This window comes from Onychomys torridus, chromosome 12 (assembly GCF_903995425.1).
Source record: "Onychomys torridus chromosome 12, mOncTor1.1, whole genome shotgun sequence".
NCBI classification, from domain to species: domain Eukaryota; kingdom Metazoa; phylum Chordata; class Mammalia; order Rodentia; family Cricetidae; genus Onychomys; species Onychomys torridus.
The window spans coordinates 17,041,288-17,061,596 of NC_050454.1; the positions used below are offsets into that span (position 1 = coordinate 17,041,288).

General features: G+C 42.9%; 1 protein-coding gene across 1 annotated transcript in view; it reads left to right on the forward strand.

Annotated features, from left to right (window-relative positions):
- Polq (DNA polymerase theta) overlaps positions 1–19,210 on the forward strand; it is a 77,218-nt gene extending 58,008 nt beyond the window's left edge. Inside the window, 11 exon segments of the mRNA XM_036203987.1 lie at positions 753–946; positions 2,201–2,338; positions 3,457–3,631; positions 5,287–5,413; positions 5,971–6,092; positions 8,663–8,847; positions 11,008–11,119; positions 12,848–12,972; positions 14,943–15,096; positions 17,775–17,890; positions 18,302–19,210. Coding sequence (XP_036059880.1) covers positions 753–946; positions 2,201–2,338; positions 3,457–3,631; positions 5,287–5,413; positions 5,971–6,092; positions 8,663–8,847; positions 11,008–11,119; positions 12,848–12,972; positions 14,943–15,096; positions 17,775–17,890; positions 18,302–18,415 — 1,562 coding nt within the window. The 3' untranslated portion in view covers positions 18,416–19,210.
- Positions 19,211–20,309: the final 1,099 nt, after the last annotated feature.

A 20,309-nucleotide genomic window follows, 5' to 3' on the forward strand; every position in this document is an offset into this window, starting at 1 on the left:
GTATATCAATGATTATTTGGGGCTAGAGAGATGATTCTGAGGTTAAAAATACTTGCTGTTCTTGCAGAGGACCTGAGTTCAGTTCCCAGCACCCACATCAGGTAACTCATGAACCTGTTTCCTCCTCCAGCTGTAGAGGAGGGGGTCAGCACTTTCTTCCAGTCTCGGGGGACACTTTGCAGTCATCTGCACAAACCTGCAGATACTCACACACAGACACACAGACACGTGCATATCATTTAAAATAATTAAGAATAAAATTTGAGGAAAAAATGACCAGTTATTTCAAGATACGAGTGTTAGGTTTTCCTTCTCTTCCTATCCTTCTGCCTCTTGGGTGGGTCTGTTCTTTCAGCTTATGTTAGGGTATGAATAAATATCAATAAGGGACCATGTCTTAAGGTGCTTGGGATCAAACAGTCTTGATCTCTTGTGCATTAGCTATATCCTTTCTGAATGATTTGAACAGCAAATGTTTTCTACGTCTTAGAAGAAATGTCTCTTTTAGTTCAGCCTGCTCACAAGATTGCCAGCTTTTCTACTCTTGCAGACAGGGATAGCATCTTGTGCTTAAATGACCTATCCTTTGCCACCTTTCATTGGTTTGGGGACCTGTTCCGGATACTGGGTTTGAATGCCAGCTTGGGTAACTGCTGTGGATTGTCAGAACCAGTTCTGGGTGGTTTCAGCAGTGCTAATGGACTGATTGCTTAGGTGATGGTTTCCCATAGCATTTCCCCTTTCCCTTTCAGATATTTTCTGTACAGTGGAGATGCCCTCCCAGTACTGCCTGGCCTTGCTAGAACTGAATGGAATTGGCTTTAGTACTGCGGAGTGTGAAAGTCAGAAGCATATCATGCAAGCCAAGCTGGACTCCATTGAGACTCAGGCCTATCAGCTAGCTGGCCACAGCTTTTCCTTTACGAGCGCAGATGACATCGCACAGGTAGTGTCTTGGAACTAGAGACATTGAGAGGAACTTCTAGTTAAAATGACGTGTGTCACAGCTTGTCATTCTGTACTCTTCTAAATACCAACACTTAGTACAATAAAACAAGTAGAATGCATCGGGGGCAGTGTTGTAGTGCCAGGTAACAAGCTGTATCTGAACTCTGAGATAAGGCTGTAAAGGAGGCTTGGATGTTGGTCCAGATGTGCCTGAATCCCGGGTGGCACTCTCTGAGTAGCCATCACTCTGTGGTTGGTGGTGGAGTTCATGACAGTGTCGCTGTGGTTTCATGATGCCAGTTCCTTCATAGCCCTCACCCACTCACCCGCTTCTTTGCTCCAACATCTTTCTTCAGAAAGGGAAATTGGATATTTTTCTGAGATAGAAATAAAAAAGGAAGTTTTTTTTAAGCCATAATTTCATATTTTTGTAACCTTACTGAAATAATGACAAAGTTACTCCTGTTTTATTTTTACAGGTTGGTAGTCTCTCTGTTTTCTCCTCTCAACATCTTCTTCCCCTGTAAAGTTGGAGTTGGCTTTGCGGGGGAGGAGGGGCCTTCCTACACTGGAGAGCAGCACTTGTTCTGTGTTTTCTGTGTGTAGTCAGTAATGTAACGTTTAGTCAAGATCCCAGGCTGCGGGTGGAGCCTGCTTCTGGGTTAAAGTCTCATCTTCTCCATTCATTAGCCAGCAGCTGCGTGACCTTGGATTGGAGTAGTTGGTGCATCAACTCCTTATGTCTCATTTCTCCATCAGTGAAATGGGAGTTGTGATTAAATGCCTCAGAAGGTTATGTCAGTAAATGTAAAATGTATACTTAGTGACTATCACATAGATGGTAAATGATCAATAAATATTATAAACCTTAATAAAAAAAAAGCCCCATTAATCTAGAGAGTTTTGTAGTTTAAAGAACATGAGCAACTTTGTTTTTCTGAAGCCTATGTTTTATCTGTATTGGGTTCAGTAGTGCTTTCAGGGCTTTCTTTATGGAGAGTAGAGTGTGTGTGTGTGTGTGTGTGTGTGTGTGTGTTGTGTGTGCGGTGTATGTGCTATGTGTGTATGTCTGCGTGACTCTGTGTATGTGTGTGTGTGGTGTATATGTGTGTGTGTCTGTGTGTATGTGTGTCTGTGTGTGTGTCTGTGTGTGTGTGTGTCTGTGTATGTCTGTGTCTGTGTATGTCTGTGTCTGTGTGTGGTGTATGTTTCTGAGTATGTTTTGTGACTGAGGAAATACTAATTTTTGCAGGTTCTGTTTTTGGAACTGAAGCTACCACCGAATGGAGAGATGAAAATGCAAGGCAGCAAGAAAACTTTGGGTTCTACCAGAAGAGGGAAAGAGAGTGGCCACCAACTAAGGCTGGGAAGACGGTTCAGCACTAGCAAGGTGCTTTGGGGGACTCTCAGGGCAGAGTCGGAACTACTTTTAGCTGTTTGGTTCCATGAACAAGTGCTGGTGACATCAAGAGCCACTATAAGGCACCACATGAACTTATCCAGGTTCAAGTGAGCAGACTGGTTGGTGGTTTAGAATCTTGGAATGACCTGTGGAGACATTGCAGCCTGGGAACTGAGTTAGCAGCTCTGTCCTATGAAACTGTGTGGATGTCTGTGAGCTCACCCCTGCAGACATTGCTTATTATTATCCAGTGTGCTCGGGTTTTTAGTAAAATTTGATTTCATGAACACAAGAGTTACAGCAGAAAAATATTTTTTTTTCAGTTTCAAGAAAAAAAATAAATTTTCCATGGATTTGTTTTAAGACTCTTAATCTGTCAAAGGAATTTTGCTAGTGATTATCTGTGAACAGTGCATTAATTGAAGAGAGGGAAAGAAGTGCTTGGCTTACTGACTTTCTGTTGGGAAAATGGGCCAGAGAAATGTAGCCACATAGGCTGTGGAGAGCTGTTCAGTTGCCCTTCTGTGGGATTTTGACCCTGACATCATCCATCTGTCCTGGAAAGTGTCCACAACTCTGTTTCCTAGCACAGCCCTTGTGAGGCTGGCTGGTCCTTTTGATGCCTTAGCTTTTATTCCGTAAGGGCCATAGCATAGAAACACTTGCTTTAAATAAATGCTTCCTGACTTTCTGGATGTGGAACTTCTGTATCAGGGCAAGAAGGAAGACTACTAGGATGCCTGCGGCACTGACAGTGGATGCCTCCAATCTCTGACAGACAGAGGAGAAAAAGTAGAAAGAAAATGTAACTCTTGGGGTATGGAGAAGTGGATACTCCGTGAAAATGATATTCCATTGATTTTGTCTTTTAAAGGTAGCTATAAATTGGTAGTGTTCAGCATTTCCATATTGCTGTCTTACAGATTTATAATTATAGTGACTAAAACTTCTAAAACTTCTAAGAACACATAGACAATGATTCAGAGTTGTGGATATAGGGTTTATCAGACTAAATTTTGAGATGTTTTCATTTATGCAAGAGACATTCTGATTTGCCATTGAATTTGGTAAGATTCCAACCTTAACCTTGTTATATTTCATTCCAGGAAGTTTTAAATAAATTAAAGGCCTTGCATCCTTTGCCAGGCCTGATACTGGAATGGAGAAGAATCAGTAATGCTATTACCAAAGTGGTCTTCCCTCTGCAGCGGGAAAAGCGCCTGAACCCTTTTCTTAGAATGGAAAGGATCTACCCTGTATCACAGTCACACACAGCTACAGGTGAGAGAGAGGACAGACTTTCCTGTGTAATATCTGTGATGGCCCAGGGACTCATGTCCATCCCTGGTGAGGGTCACTGTACTAAGAAAGCCCACACTGCCTCCACACAGCTAGATACCACCTGGATACTGGGAAGACAGCTGGAGAGCATCTGGAAGGGTGCACTCTGCATCAGGGTTGGTGTGAGATTTGGTATATGAGTCTGTATTTGACTTGGGGTTCTTAGCTAACTCCATCCTAACCCTTTCTTTTCTAGCTGAGTCTCTTAGGCCCAGGGGTATCAGTATGTTAACTGCCTCATTTTGCACAAATAGAAAGCTGTAGCGTGTTCTGAGTGTGATACAGTAGAGAAAAGCTGCTTGTTTTCTAGGCGATTACTTGCTGAACATACTGTTCAGGAGAAGAAAGGGCAGTGGGAACACACCATGGATGCGGCGTTTAGATTGTGGTGAGAGTGTACAGTCTGAGAGCAGAAATGGAGCTCTGAACTCTGATGCTATGGCTCGAGACAAGATCAGTGCCAGATCAGTCAATATCTAAGAGCTCTCTTGAGCAAAGGGGCATCCCACACCCTGCCTGTGTTGTTCAGAGTACAGAGACTGCTGGAAGCTGCTGTCCTGTGGTTGGCAGTAGCTCTTTTCTGAATAACTTTCTCTTTTCCTTTGTCCTAATAAGCTTGTGTCTTCTTCCTAGTCATTTCTTGCCTTGTTGATATTTAAGTTTCTCTTTGAAGTATCTGTAACTATTAGAAACTAAATAAGGTATGTGGTATGCATTAGTTCCTTTTCCTTGGTTCTGATAAAATACCATGACTGAAAGCAACTTAAGGATGAAGAGGCTTAGTTTGCCTGAAGGTTCCGGGGACTAGAGTCCATCATAGCAGGGAGGGAAGGCAGCCAGCGGGAGCAGAAGAGAGAGCAACAGGAAGTGGGGGGAGGCTGGAAACCCTCAAAGCCTGCTCTAGTGTGGTACTTCTTCCAGCAAGGCTGCACCTCTGAAACATTCCATAACCTCTGAAACAGGGGCCACCAACTAGGGACAAAGTCTCCTGTTTGAGACTATGGGGACGGCCACCATTCATATGACCACATGGTGCCAAAACAAAATCAACTTCAGAGGTCCAGAGTGTGACATGTTTATTTGCTGCTTCTCACTTCTATTTGTATTATCTCTTTAGAAATGGGTATTTAATGAGTCTTTATAACTGCTATAATATTCAGTAACACAGAAACAAAAGTTTAGCTGAGCATGACAAAGCTGTTGGATGATTAGAATTTCTTTTCATTATGTATATTCATGCCTTGTAATTTATTTTTACCCTTTTTGTTAGACAGTATTAACACACTGACACAACTAATAGACCAGGGCAGGGTGCTGAGTGCTGAGGAGTGTGGGAAGTAGACGGTGTGTGTGCTGAGGGAGGACTGCCTCCTTTGGCATGTCTGTGCTTCATGTCACATTTGTGGGAGTCAGTTGTCTCCTACTGTGTGGGTTCTGGAGTTCACCTTGGGTTGTCAGGCTAGGAAGCAAGCGCTCTTGCCCACTAAACCATCCTGCCAGCCCTCATCTGGATTTAAGAAAGATCATTCTGAGGTACAAAAACTGTCGATTGGTTGTTAGGTTTATTTTTCTAATTTTTTTCTTCTTGATTTTAGGACGGATAACCTTCACAGAACCTAATATCCAGAATGTGCCAAGAGATTTTGAAATGAAAATGCCAACACTAGTAAGGGAGAGCCCACCTTCTCGAGCTCCAGGCAAAAGCCTGCTTCCCATGGCCAGGTGGACTTTATTTCCGTACTGATATTATCCTTTTGTGAGTGAGCACAATGGCTCAAAAGACCCTATTGTATAAAACAATGCCGTGCATTTAAGTTTATAGTCTAGACATACCATTTGGTTATGGACATTATCCATTTCAAATTCTGTGATGAGGCTGGTCAATGGTAAAATATGGTAGACCTGCTGCAAGCTACTCTTTAAGTCAAATATAGAAGTTAGAGGCTAGCCATGCGAGCAACACCCCTGCCCCCATATATACTTGATAAGAGGGAGCAGCTAGATAGTTTACCTTAGGTCTGGTTAGAGATTTGTGGAGTTAAGTGGGGTTTGGGGGTGGATTATCTGAGAAGCAGTTTATGAGGAAGGTAATTACAGAAGTGCCTTCATGTTTTACTGAACGTTTGCTAAGAGAGGTCTAATACCTTCAACTTTTAAGTCGGTTTCAGGTTAGGTCATGTTAGTTTTCTTAGATGGAAATACTATTTTTATTGGAAATCAGACCTCTTATGTATCTGAGATTCGTCACGTTCTGGCTGATGATTTTATCTGTTCTGCAGAGGACAAAATCAGAAGTTGAATGGCCTGCACCCTGGGGCTGGGACACTGATGCAAGAGAAGGCCTCAGAGAGAGGGCTGCCATTTTCAGTGAGCATGCGCCATGCCTTTGTGCCTTTCCCAGGTAAGGTGAGCTCCTTGTGTTTTAAAAGGCACTGGGAAGTCCTGAATTAGGAGTAGGATTCAGAAGTGTGCATTATGCCCTCCACCTTTCCTGAGCTGGATGCTGCCCCACCCCAGTACCACTGTGGCATATCTCAGCAGCTGCTGTGTGCTGATACTGTTTGGAAACCTCTGCAGAATGTCATCGAATCTGTCTGCCTCTTTGTCTTTGCTTCTCTATGGGTTCTATGGTTAAAGAATTCTCTTTCCCCACTTTCCTCCATGAAGTCTCTGAGTGCTTTATATTTGTTTAGAGTTCATAAAATATACACTTAAAGCAGACCCACATGCTGAAATTGTTTCAAACATATATATTTTTAACTTCTGGCAACTGAATTTGTTGTACCCATGTTGTGACACCCCCAGAGACCACCAAGGAGTCAGTTTCTGATGCAAGCACACAAGGGTCTTTTTATTGTCATGTTTGAACCTGGACCGCCACCCTATGCTCCAATGCAGTGGATGGAGGGAAATGTGGTAGTCGGCTCGGGTAGGAGAGTTTTTTAAGGGAAAAAAAAAAACCCACAAGCCAGGAGTTACATGCCTTGGCATTTTGGGATTTGGTGAAGGGATATGGGGCAAGGTGTTTTTTGAAACTATTGGTTAAACTTTGGGCACAAAACCACAACCTGCTGACAGGATGTCTGTTTATCTGCAAGGGCCATAAACTGCCAACAGGATGTCTGCAGGAGCATCTGGATCTTGTTAAATTTTACTGCCCTGTTTCTTCTAGGGTGTCTGTTCAGATTTTATTGTCATGGCACATTCCTGAGGTTCTTCCTGGAACTGAGCTCAGCCCCTGGTCACCAGATGGCCTAAGATGGTGGCCCTTCCCTAAGATGGAGTCTGTAAAGTCAAGTCTAGGACACAGCAGATTCATTTTTTTAGAAGGATAGACATGTTTGTAACCTACATTAGCTGCAAAGGGCTTCCTGTGCTCATTCTATGCATGTCCTTCCTAAGTTCTTACCAGTCTGGCTGCCTGACAGGCCCAGCTCTAGTATCAATCTCCTGAGATCAGAGGGAACACCCCATCCTGCAGGGTTTTCTGGAAGTGCTAGCATTCAGAAGCTTCACAGCTGCTCAACTCTTTACCTCCCTTTTCAGTGACAGTTCTTTATCACCTGCTCTTTAGCTTCTAAAACAGTTATTTCAGGGGTTGGGGATTTAGCTCAGTGGTAGAGCACTTGCGTAGCAAGCGCAAGGCCCTGGGTTTGGTCCTCAGCTCTGGCACAAAAAAAAAAAAAAAAAAAAAAAAAGTAAAACAGTTATTTCACAAAAGAACTGGTACTAATACTAGAACTAATACTCCTTTTGCAAATATGCATACCTTTGGCTATGTAATCTTTTGACTTTTATCTAAGAATTATCATTCTGTATATACTTCTGTGTTTGGACTTTTCAGCTAACATTTTTATATTAAAGACTTGTGCTTATTAGTAAAGAAACGGGATTAGGTGGATGTGGTAGCCACACCTTTAGTCCCAACAGAGGCGGACAGATCTGGGAGTTCTAGGCCAACCATAGTTACATAGTGAGCCCTTGTCTCAAAACAAAACAAGAGATGGAGCTCTAATCAGTGTAACCTTTGTTTGCACCATAACTGATGAGTTTGTTTGTTGGGTCACAGACTGCAAACAGCTTAATTTTGGCAGTCTCTGATTCTGCCTTGTGGGCAGAAGGCTGCCCTTGTGCTTCCCAGGAGTAGCATCCTAGTGTGCCTTGCACACTTGCCTGAATGTGTTGTGCAAACTTCTGGATGCTACTGTTTTAAGAGAGGAAAATTTATTTCTTGCTATAGGTTTAATTTCCATTCCTCTTATTAGGAGTGAAATTCAGCATTCTTATTACGTTTGAGACTCTTCTGTCTTTATTATTTTAGTGAACTTACTTACAAAGTCTGTTATTGGTTTATAGCTATGTTTTTATAATATAGTCAGTTATTGATTTATAGCTACTTGTCCTTTGTGTTAGCAGTTAAAGTATGTTTTTGCACTTTGATCATATTTTGTTTTTGTCTTGCACATCTTATCAAGTTATTTGTAATCCATAAGAAACTAGTCTTAATCCCTTAGTAACTTGATTTTTTTCATTAAATATCTTTGTTATTGTTGAACCAAAGCACACTTAATATACACTTACTGAATACCAGTTTGTCCATTAATTATTTATTCAACAGCCATTTCTTAATGGTATATTCTATGAAATGTTTTCTGTAAACCTATTGTATATAGGGTTTTCCTGTAGAACAGAGGGAAATGTAAGCCTCTAATCCCTAAGGAGCAGGAGAAGCATGAGAGAACTGTTGTAGACTGTGTGCTGAGTTCTGTGGGAACACTGAGGAAGGTACCCCACTGTCAAGACACAGATATCAGGGGTGGCTTGATGATACTGCATGCAAATGAAAACTGTATCTTACTTGAAGGAAGGCTTTAACTTTTGAACACATGACCTTATCAAACTGTGTTTCTGTCATCTTGCTGAGGGGTCTATGGAGCTGTGCCAGCTGTTTAAAGTAGGTGTGCTTTTCAGGTGGTTTAATTTTGGCTGCCGATTACTCTCAGCTTGAACTGAGGATCCTGGCCCACCTATCACGTGACTGTCGCCTCATTCAAGTCCTGAACACTGGAGCTGATGTTTTCAGGAGCATTGCGGCTGAGTGGAAGATGATCGAGCCTGACTCTGTTGGGGAGGAGCTGAGGCAACAAGCGAAGCAGGTTAAATTACAACATCTTAAATTACCCATGAATTTAGTGGACATGCTTCATCGGAATGAAAGAATTCAGTGATCACAACATCTTAAGTTGTCCATGAATTTCAGTTGAGGAATAATTTCTGTCAATCTTTCAAGTCACATTCACTGGAGGCTAGTCTGTCTGTGGTATTCAATGTAGGTTTTGCCCCCTGACAGAGTAGAACAAACTAGATCCACTTAGGCCTGTGGGCCACGTAGTGTCAAGAAATCCCTGTGTGGTCAAGTCATGGTGTCTGGTATTAGTGGGTGTTTCCCTGCAAGTGGAGAGGGATGGTGGAGGCAGTCGTTATACATGAGGAAGAATAAGCGTTTAAATCTCTACTCAGTAAATGTCTTGACGGAAAGGTCCATATTCTCATTGTTCTATTTTCTTATAGATCTAGCCAAAGTGCATTATAGCAGAGGCAGTTTAATGGTTTGAAAATAGGATTGGATTGTGATGAGTAGCGGGGCCTTGAGCTGTTCAGCAGCTGTTCTTGCACTTGGCAGGTCACTGTCAGGCACAGAGGAGTCAAAGGCCACATTCGCATTTCCTGGCTAGATTAACACCAGCCCATCCTAACCACACAGCCTGTGGGAAATCAGATGCCATTTTCCAGTGACCTGCTGCAGTAGGTTCACTTTCTTCCTGGATGTAGCTGGCATGCTGATGTAAACTGCTTCCTCTCCCCCACTGGTTAGCACCAAGACAGTTTAGCACCAACACCTGTTCCCTACCATTTAAAATTCTCTCTCTGCTCTTCCTCTCCTGAATCTGCAGTTAGCAAGGATCAAAGCCTTACTTACTAAAATAGGTGAAATGTTCCTGTAGTTGAGCCCCATAGTCAGCTCTTGAGGTGGGTATTATTTATATCTATGTATGGAGCAGGGAGTTGACATAAAGTTAGATTTACACTCAGTGTGAAGTGGTGAAGTACGGAACATCAGAATACCGGACTTCCGAATCCACAATTATCCAGGGTGATGACTGTTTGTATTCATCGGTGCTTGCCTCAGTCAACAGTGAACATACTAGAACAATGCTTGTTCTGCTTCGACATGCACTGAATGATCCGATCCCTAAGTCTTGCTAAGTAATACAAAGTGCAGCTGACAAGCAGATCATGCCAGGAATCACACAAGGTAGTGTTGAAGTCCAAGAGGAAGAACAAATGGAGGGTAGAGTGAAAAAGCTCTTGGCCAGGTGTGGTAGCACATACTTCCACAGCCCAGGGCAGAGGCAGGCGGTGACAGTGATGTCGTTATCAGTGTGGGTGTCCTTTGAGTTCAAGGTCGGTCCAGTCTGCAGAGTAAGTCAGGCCAGCCAGAACTACATAGTGAGATCCTATCTCAAAACCAAAAACCTCACAAAATATTTAAGAAAGGAGGATGGGGTTCTTTAGTGTGTCACATTAAAAGCTTTTAAAATTCTGGTAAGCATTTAATGCAAGTTATCTTTTAATATTTTATTTGCTGTTTGTCTGGAGCTTGCTTTGTGTCAATTTCCTAAACACCCCCAAGTCATGATCCAAACACTGTTTTACCTCTAGATGAAAACGTTTGGCTGCAAAGAGGTCGGGTGGCTGTGGCATGACCATGCATGCCTGCAGGCAGGACTTCCTATTAACCTAGGTTCACTTCCCTCACCACGTCCAGAATGTACTTCTAGGTTAGAGCTGACCCAGATGGATTTGCACTTGTGGAATGTGAGGCTTCAGGCAGCTGTCAGTTGTAGACCTCTCTTTCCAGTGCAGTCTCTCCTGTTCTCAAACTGTTTGCTCTTACCCATGGGCAAGAAGAGGAACATTTGCCAAACTTCCTTCCAAGACTTCCAGGCACTTCCTTTGCAGACACCCCTGAAATCCTCTGAGGAATGAGCCTGCTCTAATGGCTGGTGGATAAAGAACAAACAGAAAGCAGACTTCCTAGTTTGACTGCTTCCTTCCCCCACTCAAATTCGCTGGTATCTTCACCCACACATACAAAGTAATGCTCAGAGGCAGAACAGATGTTTGCTGACTACCAGCTTCTGTGGGTCCAGCCCACCAAAGCTGATCTAATCATGTCTTTGGTTCACTATGAAGTAAAAACATTTACCAGGGTGTCAATCCTAGTGAACACTCTTGTGACGCCTCCCTTTCAGATTTGCTATGGAATCATATACGGGATGGGAGCTAAATCCTTAGGAGAGCAGATGGGCATTACAGAAAACGATGCTGCTTGCTACATTGACTCTTTCAAGTCCAGATATACAGGTAAGAAGTCTAACCTAAGGATCTTGTGGCTGTCCACCACATTAATTAACTTAATATCACAGAAATTTATTAAAATCTCTGTTAATCGGAAGTTTTTATCAGGAATTATTGAGGGCAAGAAACATGCATCTTATTGTCATTATTCATTAAGATCGGCTTGTTTAAATAAAGGCAGTTAGTTGTAATACCAGGCACACTTACTTTTGTGCTGTATACAGTGCCTACCCCCAAAATATGGACATTGACTTTAATTTGGGTTTAGATAGCTTTAGATTGGCACTAAAACATTTATTAACTGTGTTAGAAATGCTGAGGGACTGTTATAGAGCAGTTTGGGTTCCTTAAATTACCTCTTCTTTTAAAAGCGTATTCAAGTATAATTTACACACAATTAAAGTCACTGTTTTCATATACACACTTCTGTGGACTCAGACAAATGTATGTAGTCATATTCTGTACTTCAGCTAAGATACTGAAGATCGGGAGGTGAGGGAGAGGGATTGGGAGGAGAGGAGGGAGGGGCAACTCTGGTCTGTATGTAATGTGTGAGAGAAGAAGAAAGGAAGGAAAGGAAAGAGAGAGGGGAGAGGAGAAAAGAGGCCTGTTGGTGGTCCCTGACAAAAGCCTGTGCTGATGAGAACTTTGTATTGCTTTGTTTTTCTCTCTGCAAGACCGAAGTCATACTACTCAGAAAGCCAAGTATCAAAAGCCTGTGGGGGAGGAAGGCAGAGGCAGGGATGAAAGGGCCAGGTCTAACCTTGGCCTTGTCCTGAACCTCTCGGAGCCTCACTTTTCAGATACCCAGTGAGTGCTGAAGATAGCTACTGTAAAGTCATAATCGCCATGCTTTGCAGATACTCGTTGTGTTTGAAGCAGTCATGGGTCTTGTAGAAATAGCACAGAACTCGTGTTCTCACAGAGCTTAAGATCCTTTCAACATACTTGGGAGAGAGCAGCCATTAGGATGCAGACTGTGTTGATTTCTCACCTTCTCAGATCTTCCAAGTGAAGTGTCAACTCTAGTCTATTGATCATCCCTGTCCTTGATGTGGAAGCATCTAGAAGTAGTATTGACCCTCTGATGAGAGGACAAGGGAGAGCAAAGTAATCCTCAGGGGATCTGGTCACAGCAGGTCGTTCATGCTCAACAGGACCTATTGTTGGATTGAGAAACTTACTCTAGGGATCTCTCTCTTTTTTTTTTTTTTTAAACCACACTTGTGTTTCTGGATTTTTTTTTCCCCTCAAATTTGAGTAAAAATTGCTTTAATGCTTGCAAATATAGAGGTCTTTGTTCAAAAGGAGTAAAAGCAATGGCCTTGCTGTATTAGACTCACAGCATGCCTTCAGAGGTGACCCAGGGAGGTGATTCAGATGCTGCCTGCTTTCTGCAAGCTAGATGCCTGTGTGGGGGTTCTAGATGACCGTGAACCCCCAAAGTTGGAGTTGAAATTTAAGAAGCAGGAGTAAGACAGAAGGAAGGAGAGAGGGGAGACACAGGAACCCCACTTTCAGGTCACCTGCAAGTGAGGCCCCTCAGGGGTCAGAACGCAGATGGACGGAGATGCTCCAGCTATGACACTGTGTGACAGATAAGAGCCAGGACTCTGAGCAGTTAGAACAGAATGAAGGAAAGCCAGGAGGCATGGCGGGATTTTGTCATATTGAAACAGCAAATGACACAGAGGGTGGACTTTGGCTGTAATTGTTTCTGTATTTTCTTTGTAGGGATTAATCATTTCATGAGGGACACAGTGAAGAACTGTAGAAGAGATGGATTTGTTCAGACCATTTTGGGAAGACGTAGATATTTGCCAGGAATCAAAGACAACAACCCTTATCACAAAGCACATGTATGTAGAAATCTCTCTGAGTTTTGACATTTAGTTTTTAACACAGTTGGCCATTGATTTTATAAAGGACTTTTGAGTGATGGCACTGTTTGGGGAAGTTAATATAAACATCTGGTCACTTACTGCTTCAGCATGAAAAGTATTTATTAGTTTTGGGGACAAGTTGTAAATAAACATTTTTCCCCAGTGCTGGGGTTGAACTTTGGGGCATCAGTCAGAGCAGGCAGGCACTCCAATGCTGAATTATATTCCCAGCTCTTTGAGAGTGCACCCAAGTTGCCCAGGCTGGCCTTGAACTCATGCTGTAGCCCAGGAAAGCCTTGAAGTTGGGATGCTCCTGCCTCAGTCTCCCGAATAGTTGGGACCACAGACCTGCACCACCAAGCTCAGCACAGACTCCATGGCCTTTCAGTCCCACCTATCCGTTTTACTTTTTATTAGAGGGTGTTAGGCTGTGCAGAGTAGTGAACAGGGCCGCTTTAACTTAATGCTATAGGTCTTGGAAGACATTTGCTTAAATGATTATTCAGTTGTTGTTAGATGGTTGGGAGTCATGAAAGTATTACAGTCATCTGCATTGTTTCCACTTTCAATCCACTCCATTCTGCCATCTCCCATGACTTTGCATGGCACTGTCTACTGTTCAGCTCCTCTCTCTGGCGTCCAGAGCTGTCGGGACACTGATGTGTGTTGGGGCCTTAGGTTATGATAAGTGGTTTTTGTCACAGCTTCACTGCCAGCCTCTACCCACAGCAGCTTTCCAGGCTGTTTATATCCCTGAGTCAGTCAGCTGGACACTGCTCCTCTTGGAAACACAGGTTTTAATCATGAAGAGAGAAAGCTAGCAATGTATAAAAGCACCCTTTATGTACACACAGTGGCTTAGTTGCAGGGAGGAGATACGTCTTGGAACAGATTTTTTCAGAGTGCTGGGAATGAGCAAAAGATAATCAGCTCTTTTTAGAAGCTGGAAGATCTTTAATGGCAGGATCCATCCCTGTGAGATCTTTCCTGTGGGCCATTATGCCAGGTCTAAACGGTGAGAGTCCCTGTCATCACAATGTAGGAATAACACACAAGGCCAAACTCAACTGGCCTCTGTAGAGGGATGACTATAATCCTCAATCCATGCTAGCGTGGCGAAGAGACAGATGGTGAGGCCACCAGCACTGAGACGCAGACTCTCCACATACTTGTACTTTCCTGAAGTTCATCACAACTGACTCACAGCACTTGTCAGTTTTCACAGGCTTGTGATCCGTCTTCTACTCACCAGGCCAGCTGCCTGTCCCACAGCTGGGTCTCTGCCACAACCATCTTATCTGCCTCAGTGTTTCCTGGTTTCTGCTCTTCTCTACCAACCTCCCCATAAGACTTAAGTCTCTTAAGAACAAGGACTGTGGTGGTGCATGCCTTTAATCCCAGCACTCAGGAGGCAGAGCCAGGTGGATCTCTGTGAGTTCGAGGCCAGCCTGGGCTACCAAGTGAGTTCCAGGAAAGGCTCAAAGCTACACAGAGAAACCCTGTCTCGAAAAACCAAAAAAAAAAAAAAAAAAAAAAAAAAAAAAAGAATATCTTATGACTGTTTAGAACTAAGATATTTTCAGGAACAAATCTTTAGAGTGGAGTGTGTAAACATACCTCAGAGCTCTAGCTGTTCTAGAATAAACTAAGTTTGAGCTATCGGAAGCTTTCTAAGTGCAGTCCAGCTAGGGGATCCTAACCAAACACTGAAGATTTATTTTTAAACCAAATAATCCGACCTGATGCTAGGTCTAATCTCTTGAGGATGGCCCAGAAGGGAGGTCTAACGACTGTTATATGTAGGATGAGGTCTACCTGTTGATGTCCTGGGTCACACCTCATCTAGACTTCTCGCTGCTTCTAGACCCACTGATCTGTGGGTACTGAGGCCAAATGTGAGACCATGTTGACGCATATCTTTAAGCGTCTGTAATTGTTTTTTATAGGCTGAACGTCAGGCCATCAACACAACAGTTCAAGGATCAGCTGCTGATATAGTCAAAACAGCCACAGTTAACATTCAGAAGCAACTAGAGACCTTCCATTCAGCCTTCAAATCCCATGGTCATCGGGAAAGCATGCTCCAAAATGGCCGAACAGGTTTGTCTGTCAGCAAGGCCCTTGCTGGATCTAACATGGTGAAAATGATTGCATCCGAAAAGTGGGTGTTGGGAGGGAGTATTTTATATGTTATTTCTAAGAATCTTCAAATATTTTGGTACTGGATGCCTTTATACTCTTGGAAATTATTAATGATACCAAGGAACTGTTATTTAAATAGATTACATATTCTCTAGTTACCAATTGGAAATTAGATAATTTTCAAGCTTGCTTTAACATTTTTAAGACAATACTATAATTAAAAATAAATTTTTCTAAAAAGAGAGAGCTGAAGAGATGTCAAAAGGTTAAGAGTGCATATTGCTCTTGCGGACGACTTTAGTTTGGTTCCCAACACCCACATCAGGGGGTTCACCTCTGACCTCCTCAGACACCTGTACTCACATACCCCAAAATCAATCTTAAAAATAGAAAGCACATTTTAACATAAGTAACATGTTTTTATGGAAGTACATCTTTTTGGAACAGAAGAAAATTAGTAATGAATTGCTTTATTTTGCGTTTCTACAAGTCTTTAATGCCTGACTTGTCAAAAAGCTGGAGTCCTGCTTCTGTGCCATTTTGTATCACATATCCTGTCTCTGGACAACCCAATGTGAAGTCTGCAATGATAAGAAGCTCCAAGTGTTAGGATGCTGATGTGTTTCCCGGAATGTGGGGATTTGAGCCCTAGCCCAGGACGGTTGGTCCCTTGCAAGGCAAGCTCAGGAAAACCACTTGGAGTGCTGTTAGGAAAGTCAGTCTGACTTTGCACATGCAGAATCCTCTGTGGCCCAAGAGCACAGTTAGGACCTTGATGATCTTCCTATCTGCGGCCCATTGCTCTCTGAGGTAACCCTGCCACATACAGTCTTGTGCTAATATTGCTCTCTTCGGTTTTTTGTTACTGTTCTCATTTTTGAGATACTTTCAGGTTCTATTCCTTATTTTCTGGATAAGTTATTTGTTCCTCTAGTAACTATGCAGAGCTTTGCTTTTCCTCTTCTCTTACATGTCTATACTTCTACTTTAAATACCATGTGCCAGTGCTAAGGAGACCCCAATCCATGACCACAGCGTGGAGAAAGTTGAGGTTTAGGGCATACAGGGCCAAGATAAGCTGCTGGCCCTGGGCAGAAAAGAGAAATAGCTGCTGTTCAGGGTGGAATTTGCTGCTTCCAGAAGAGGTTTGTGTAGGTTACAACAACTAGTATAGAGATTCAGAAGCAGATGCTCATAGCCTGTGGATTAAATGTAAAGTGTTCTAAGGAAGACACAGTTGCTGAATAAAATAGGTGTGTGACTCCTCAGCAGAGAGTGTCAGCAGGACTCACTGCCAGCACCTTTGAGGCTAGGTGGCAGTCAAGTGGGAATGTCACTGAAGGTGCCGTAAATCATGAGATCAAGGGAAAGTGATTCCAACGAAGCAGAAGACTCAAGGAACAAAAAACTCACTGCACTCTGGGTCAGAAGCCAGGAACCAGGGGAAATGGTGAAACAAAGTTATGGTGAGAAAGGAGAAAAACCAGTGGTTCAGCCTTCCTAACTCGGCCACCCTTTAATACAGTTCCTCGTGTTGTGGAAACCCCCAACTGTAAAATTGTTTTTGTTGCCACTTCATACTGTAATTTTGCTACTGTATGAGTCCTAATGTAAACATCCAATATGAAGAATATCTGATATGTAGCCCCTGTGACAGGATCATTTGACCTCAGAGGGGTCATGACACACAGGTTGAGAACCACTGATCTAGCATGTTTCCATGGTAAGTGGGCACCAGATGGCAGGTAGATCTCAGCCAGACTGGCACACAAACAGCTCGGCAGCCCTGGGCAGAAGCAGCTGTAGGCTTCGCTGTCTTCATTCTCCAGCCACCTCTGAGCTAACTCAGGCTACAGACACCCAGTAGCAGGTAAAGGACTCTATGGCAGAAGTGGGTGTTGGAAGAGGGTGACTCCTTGTTGTTGGGCCTGAAGGGTCAGTAGGAAATCTGTATGAGAGAAAGAGGGGACTGGTGTGGGAGCACATGGGTAGAGGCAGTTACTGCGAGGGGTACAGTCTGTCATTAATCCCAGCTAGTTAGGAAAGAAAAGGTAGTTAAGCCTAGGACAGTGGCTTCTCCATTTTACTAGCCATTGACCTTTTGCAAATTGACTGAAAAAATACAGAACATTGCCACAGGCTATTAAACAGACAGACTCTAACCTACAATTCATGGTACTCACGAATGTGCTAAGTTCACATGTGGACCTAGGTATGGAATTGTGCAGAGAGTACAGTCCATCAGGGAAATACACATTCTGCCACGTGACATTTCTAACCACAGCAAGGCACCAGGGAAGCCCTTTATGAAGCATGGCCTGACAAGAATTGACTGTTCCCTGGAGTAGTTAGTGCTCAGGCCCCAGGCCATCCAGTACTGCCGCTCAAGGGAAAGAGAAAACACTGGATGCTTACAAGAAACCGGTTATAGAAGTCTTAGGATGAGCTCCTGATGTCCTGTTTATTCCTTCTTTCTCAAGGAAGTTACTGGGGATTTGAGTTTGCCTGATGGTGAGACTAGGTAGCCACCAGCTACTAGTTCTTTTCCTGACAGTTCCCAAACCTATATGTTTAATATAGTCTCAAAATTATTAAGAACAAAACAACAAAATAATTTTCTGTTTTTCTTGGGGCAGGATTATTGCCAAAGGGAAAACTTAAAGGGATGTTTTGTCCTATGAGAGGAGGCTTCTTCATCCTTCAACTTCATGACGAGCTTTTATACGAAGTGGCGGAAGAGGACGTGGTTCAGGTATTTTTGCTGTGCAGGGTCCATTCTGTAGGCAGCGGAGACGGCGGGGTCAGAAGGGTGCTCCTTTACCCTGCACAGGCAATTTGGACCCTCTCCAGCACAGGCTGGCCGGATAAAAGTTGACTCCATTTATCCAGGGAGAAAAGATAAGTCTGCTCAGTCTACGAGAGTAAGGGGATTCCTGACACAGAGGTGATTGTCTGGGGAAACATTAGGAAGGGTCTGAGGGCTCGCCCTGAGGGAGGGTTTCCAGGTTCGGAGCTGCTCATCAGTGTGGGGCAGTCTGCATGCCTGGCTTCTTTCTGGTTTATGAAAAACCACTGGATGCAGAGTGCCAGTCTGGTTCATCCCTTTCTCAGTGGGTGAATTGGGGTTGGATGGAGTTTATTAACCTCTTTTCTTTATTTGTAGGTAGCTCAGATTGTCAAGAATGAAATGGAATGTGCTATAAAACTTTCTGTGAAGCTGAAAGTGAAAGTGAAAATAGGTGCCAGCTGGGGACAGCTGGAGGACTTTGATGTGTGATGGTACCGAGCTGGTGACCAGCCCTCCAGCCTGGCAGCCTGCTGCAGACACAGCCTCTTCGAAAGCATAGAGACTGCCCTTGTGCCTGCTTCTTGAGGACCAGCTCTCTAGTCGGGATGCACTTAGAGGAGCAGTTCTGTAGTCAGGTCTATATATACCAAGGTCTAGCTATCCAGTAGTGTCACAGATTTGGGGGAGACTTAATAGCTATTCTTACCCTCAGACTGTCTATGAATTTGCCTTTTATAATTTATTGGAGCTTTAAACAGTCTCAGAATATACTTGAAAAATGCACTTAGCACTTTGAGTCCTTATCTGTGTAGAACATGAAGGAATGGAGCAGCTGCCCAGGGGCATTTTTATTCCTACTGAGGACTCAGGATGTAACCTCAAGAGTCACAGGCAGTGTTTAACTTAACATTAGTGTTACACAGAGTGTGTGATCCTTTTCATCCAATAAAGGCTTCAGAAGTAGAATTTTAAAATCACAAATAAATCAGAATTCTGTAAGATAGTAAGAAATATGAAAGGAGTCTAGAAATGAAATTCCACTGTCACTTGCTCTTTCCATTAACAGTTCCTCCGTGAACTTATTTGGAATACTCTTAAAGTGAGCTGTCCCCTGGAAGAAGTGGCCTGTCAGGTCAGACACTGGCTGCAGTGGAAGCTAACACTGCCAGGCCAGGAAAATGCCCCTTGCCAGCCCCTAGTGCCTCTGTGTTTGATATGGAGAGAAGAGTCAGACCAAAATGTTGATTTTTACATGCCTGTTATTTTTTGCTGTTGAAATAAATTTATGAGAACCTTACATCAATGTTTCTGTTTTTGAAAACAATCTATTTGGTTTAAGAGTATCAGAAACCTTTCCCCTTTATTTAGTTGTCTCATTTAAGAAATGTTTACTATACTTTTAGTTATCTGATGAATTTGTGTATGTGTTAATCATGATGAAAAGAGATACCTGCTTCATCAGATACAGTTGGATGGATGTGTAGGAAGGAGCCAGGAGTCAGAAGATGGCCTCAAACTCTGTCCTGACTCCTCTACTCTTAAATGATGGGATTATAGGCATGAGGCATGAACTTCCACTCCCTGCTTTACTCCTTGAGGTATATATATATACTTATACACACACACACACAAATAGTCAACTGGGTGAAGAAGCCTATGGAATGGGAGAGAATCTTTGCCAGCTACACATCTGACAGAGGATTATTACCCAGAATATATAAAGAAAACAAAAAACCAAACAACCCATTCAAAAAATGGGCTTGTGATCTGAACAGAGAGTTCTCAAAAGAAATAAAAAATGGCTAAGAAATATCTCAAGAAGTGCTCATTATCACTAGCAATTAGAGAAATGCAAATCAAAACAGATTTAAGATTTATCTTACCCTAATCAGAATGGCCAAGATCAACAATACAACTGACAACAAATATTGGAGGGATCTGGGGAAAAGGGAATTCTTCCTCATTCACTGTTGGTGGGATTACAAGCTGGTCCAGCCGCTCTGGAAATCAGTGTGTTGAACCCCCAAAAGCTAAAAATAAATTGACCACATGACCCAGCCATACCACTCCTTGCCCAAAGGACTTGGCATCCTACTACACAGACATTTGCTCTTTTGTGTTCATACTGCTCTATTCACAATAGTCAGAAAATAGAAACAACCTAAATGTCCTTCCACAGATGACTAGATAATGCAAATTGGTACATATATACTATGGAATACTATGCAACTGTAAATAAAAAATCGTGACATTTCAGACGAATCAATGGTACTAGAAAAGATTACAGTGAGTGAGATAATCCAGTTCTGGAAAGAGAAACATCACATTTATCTGTGGCTCCTACTTCAAATCTTCAGATTTGAGTCTCTAACCTGGAGTAACC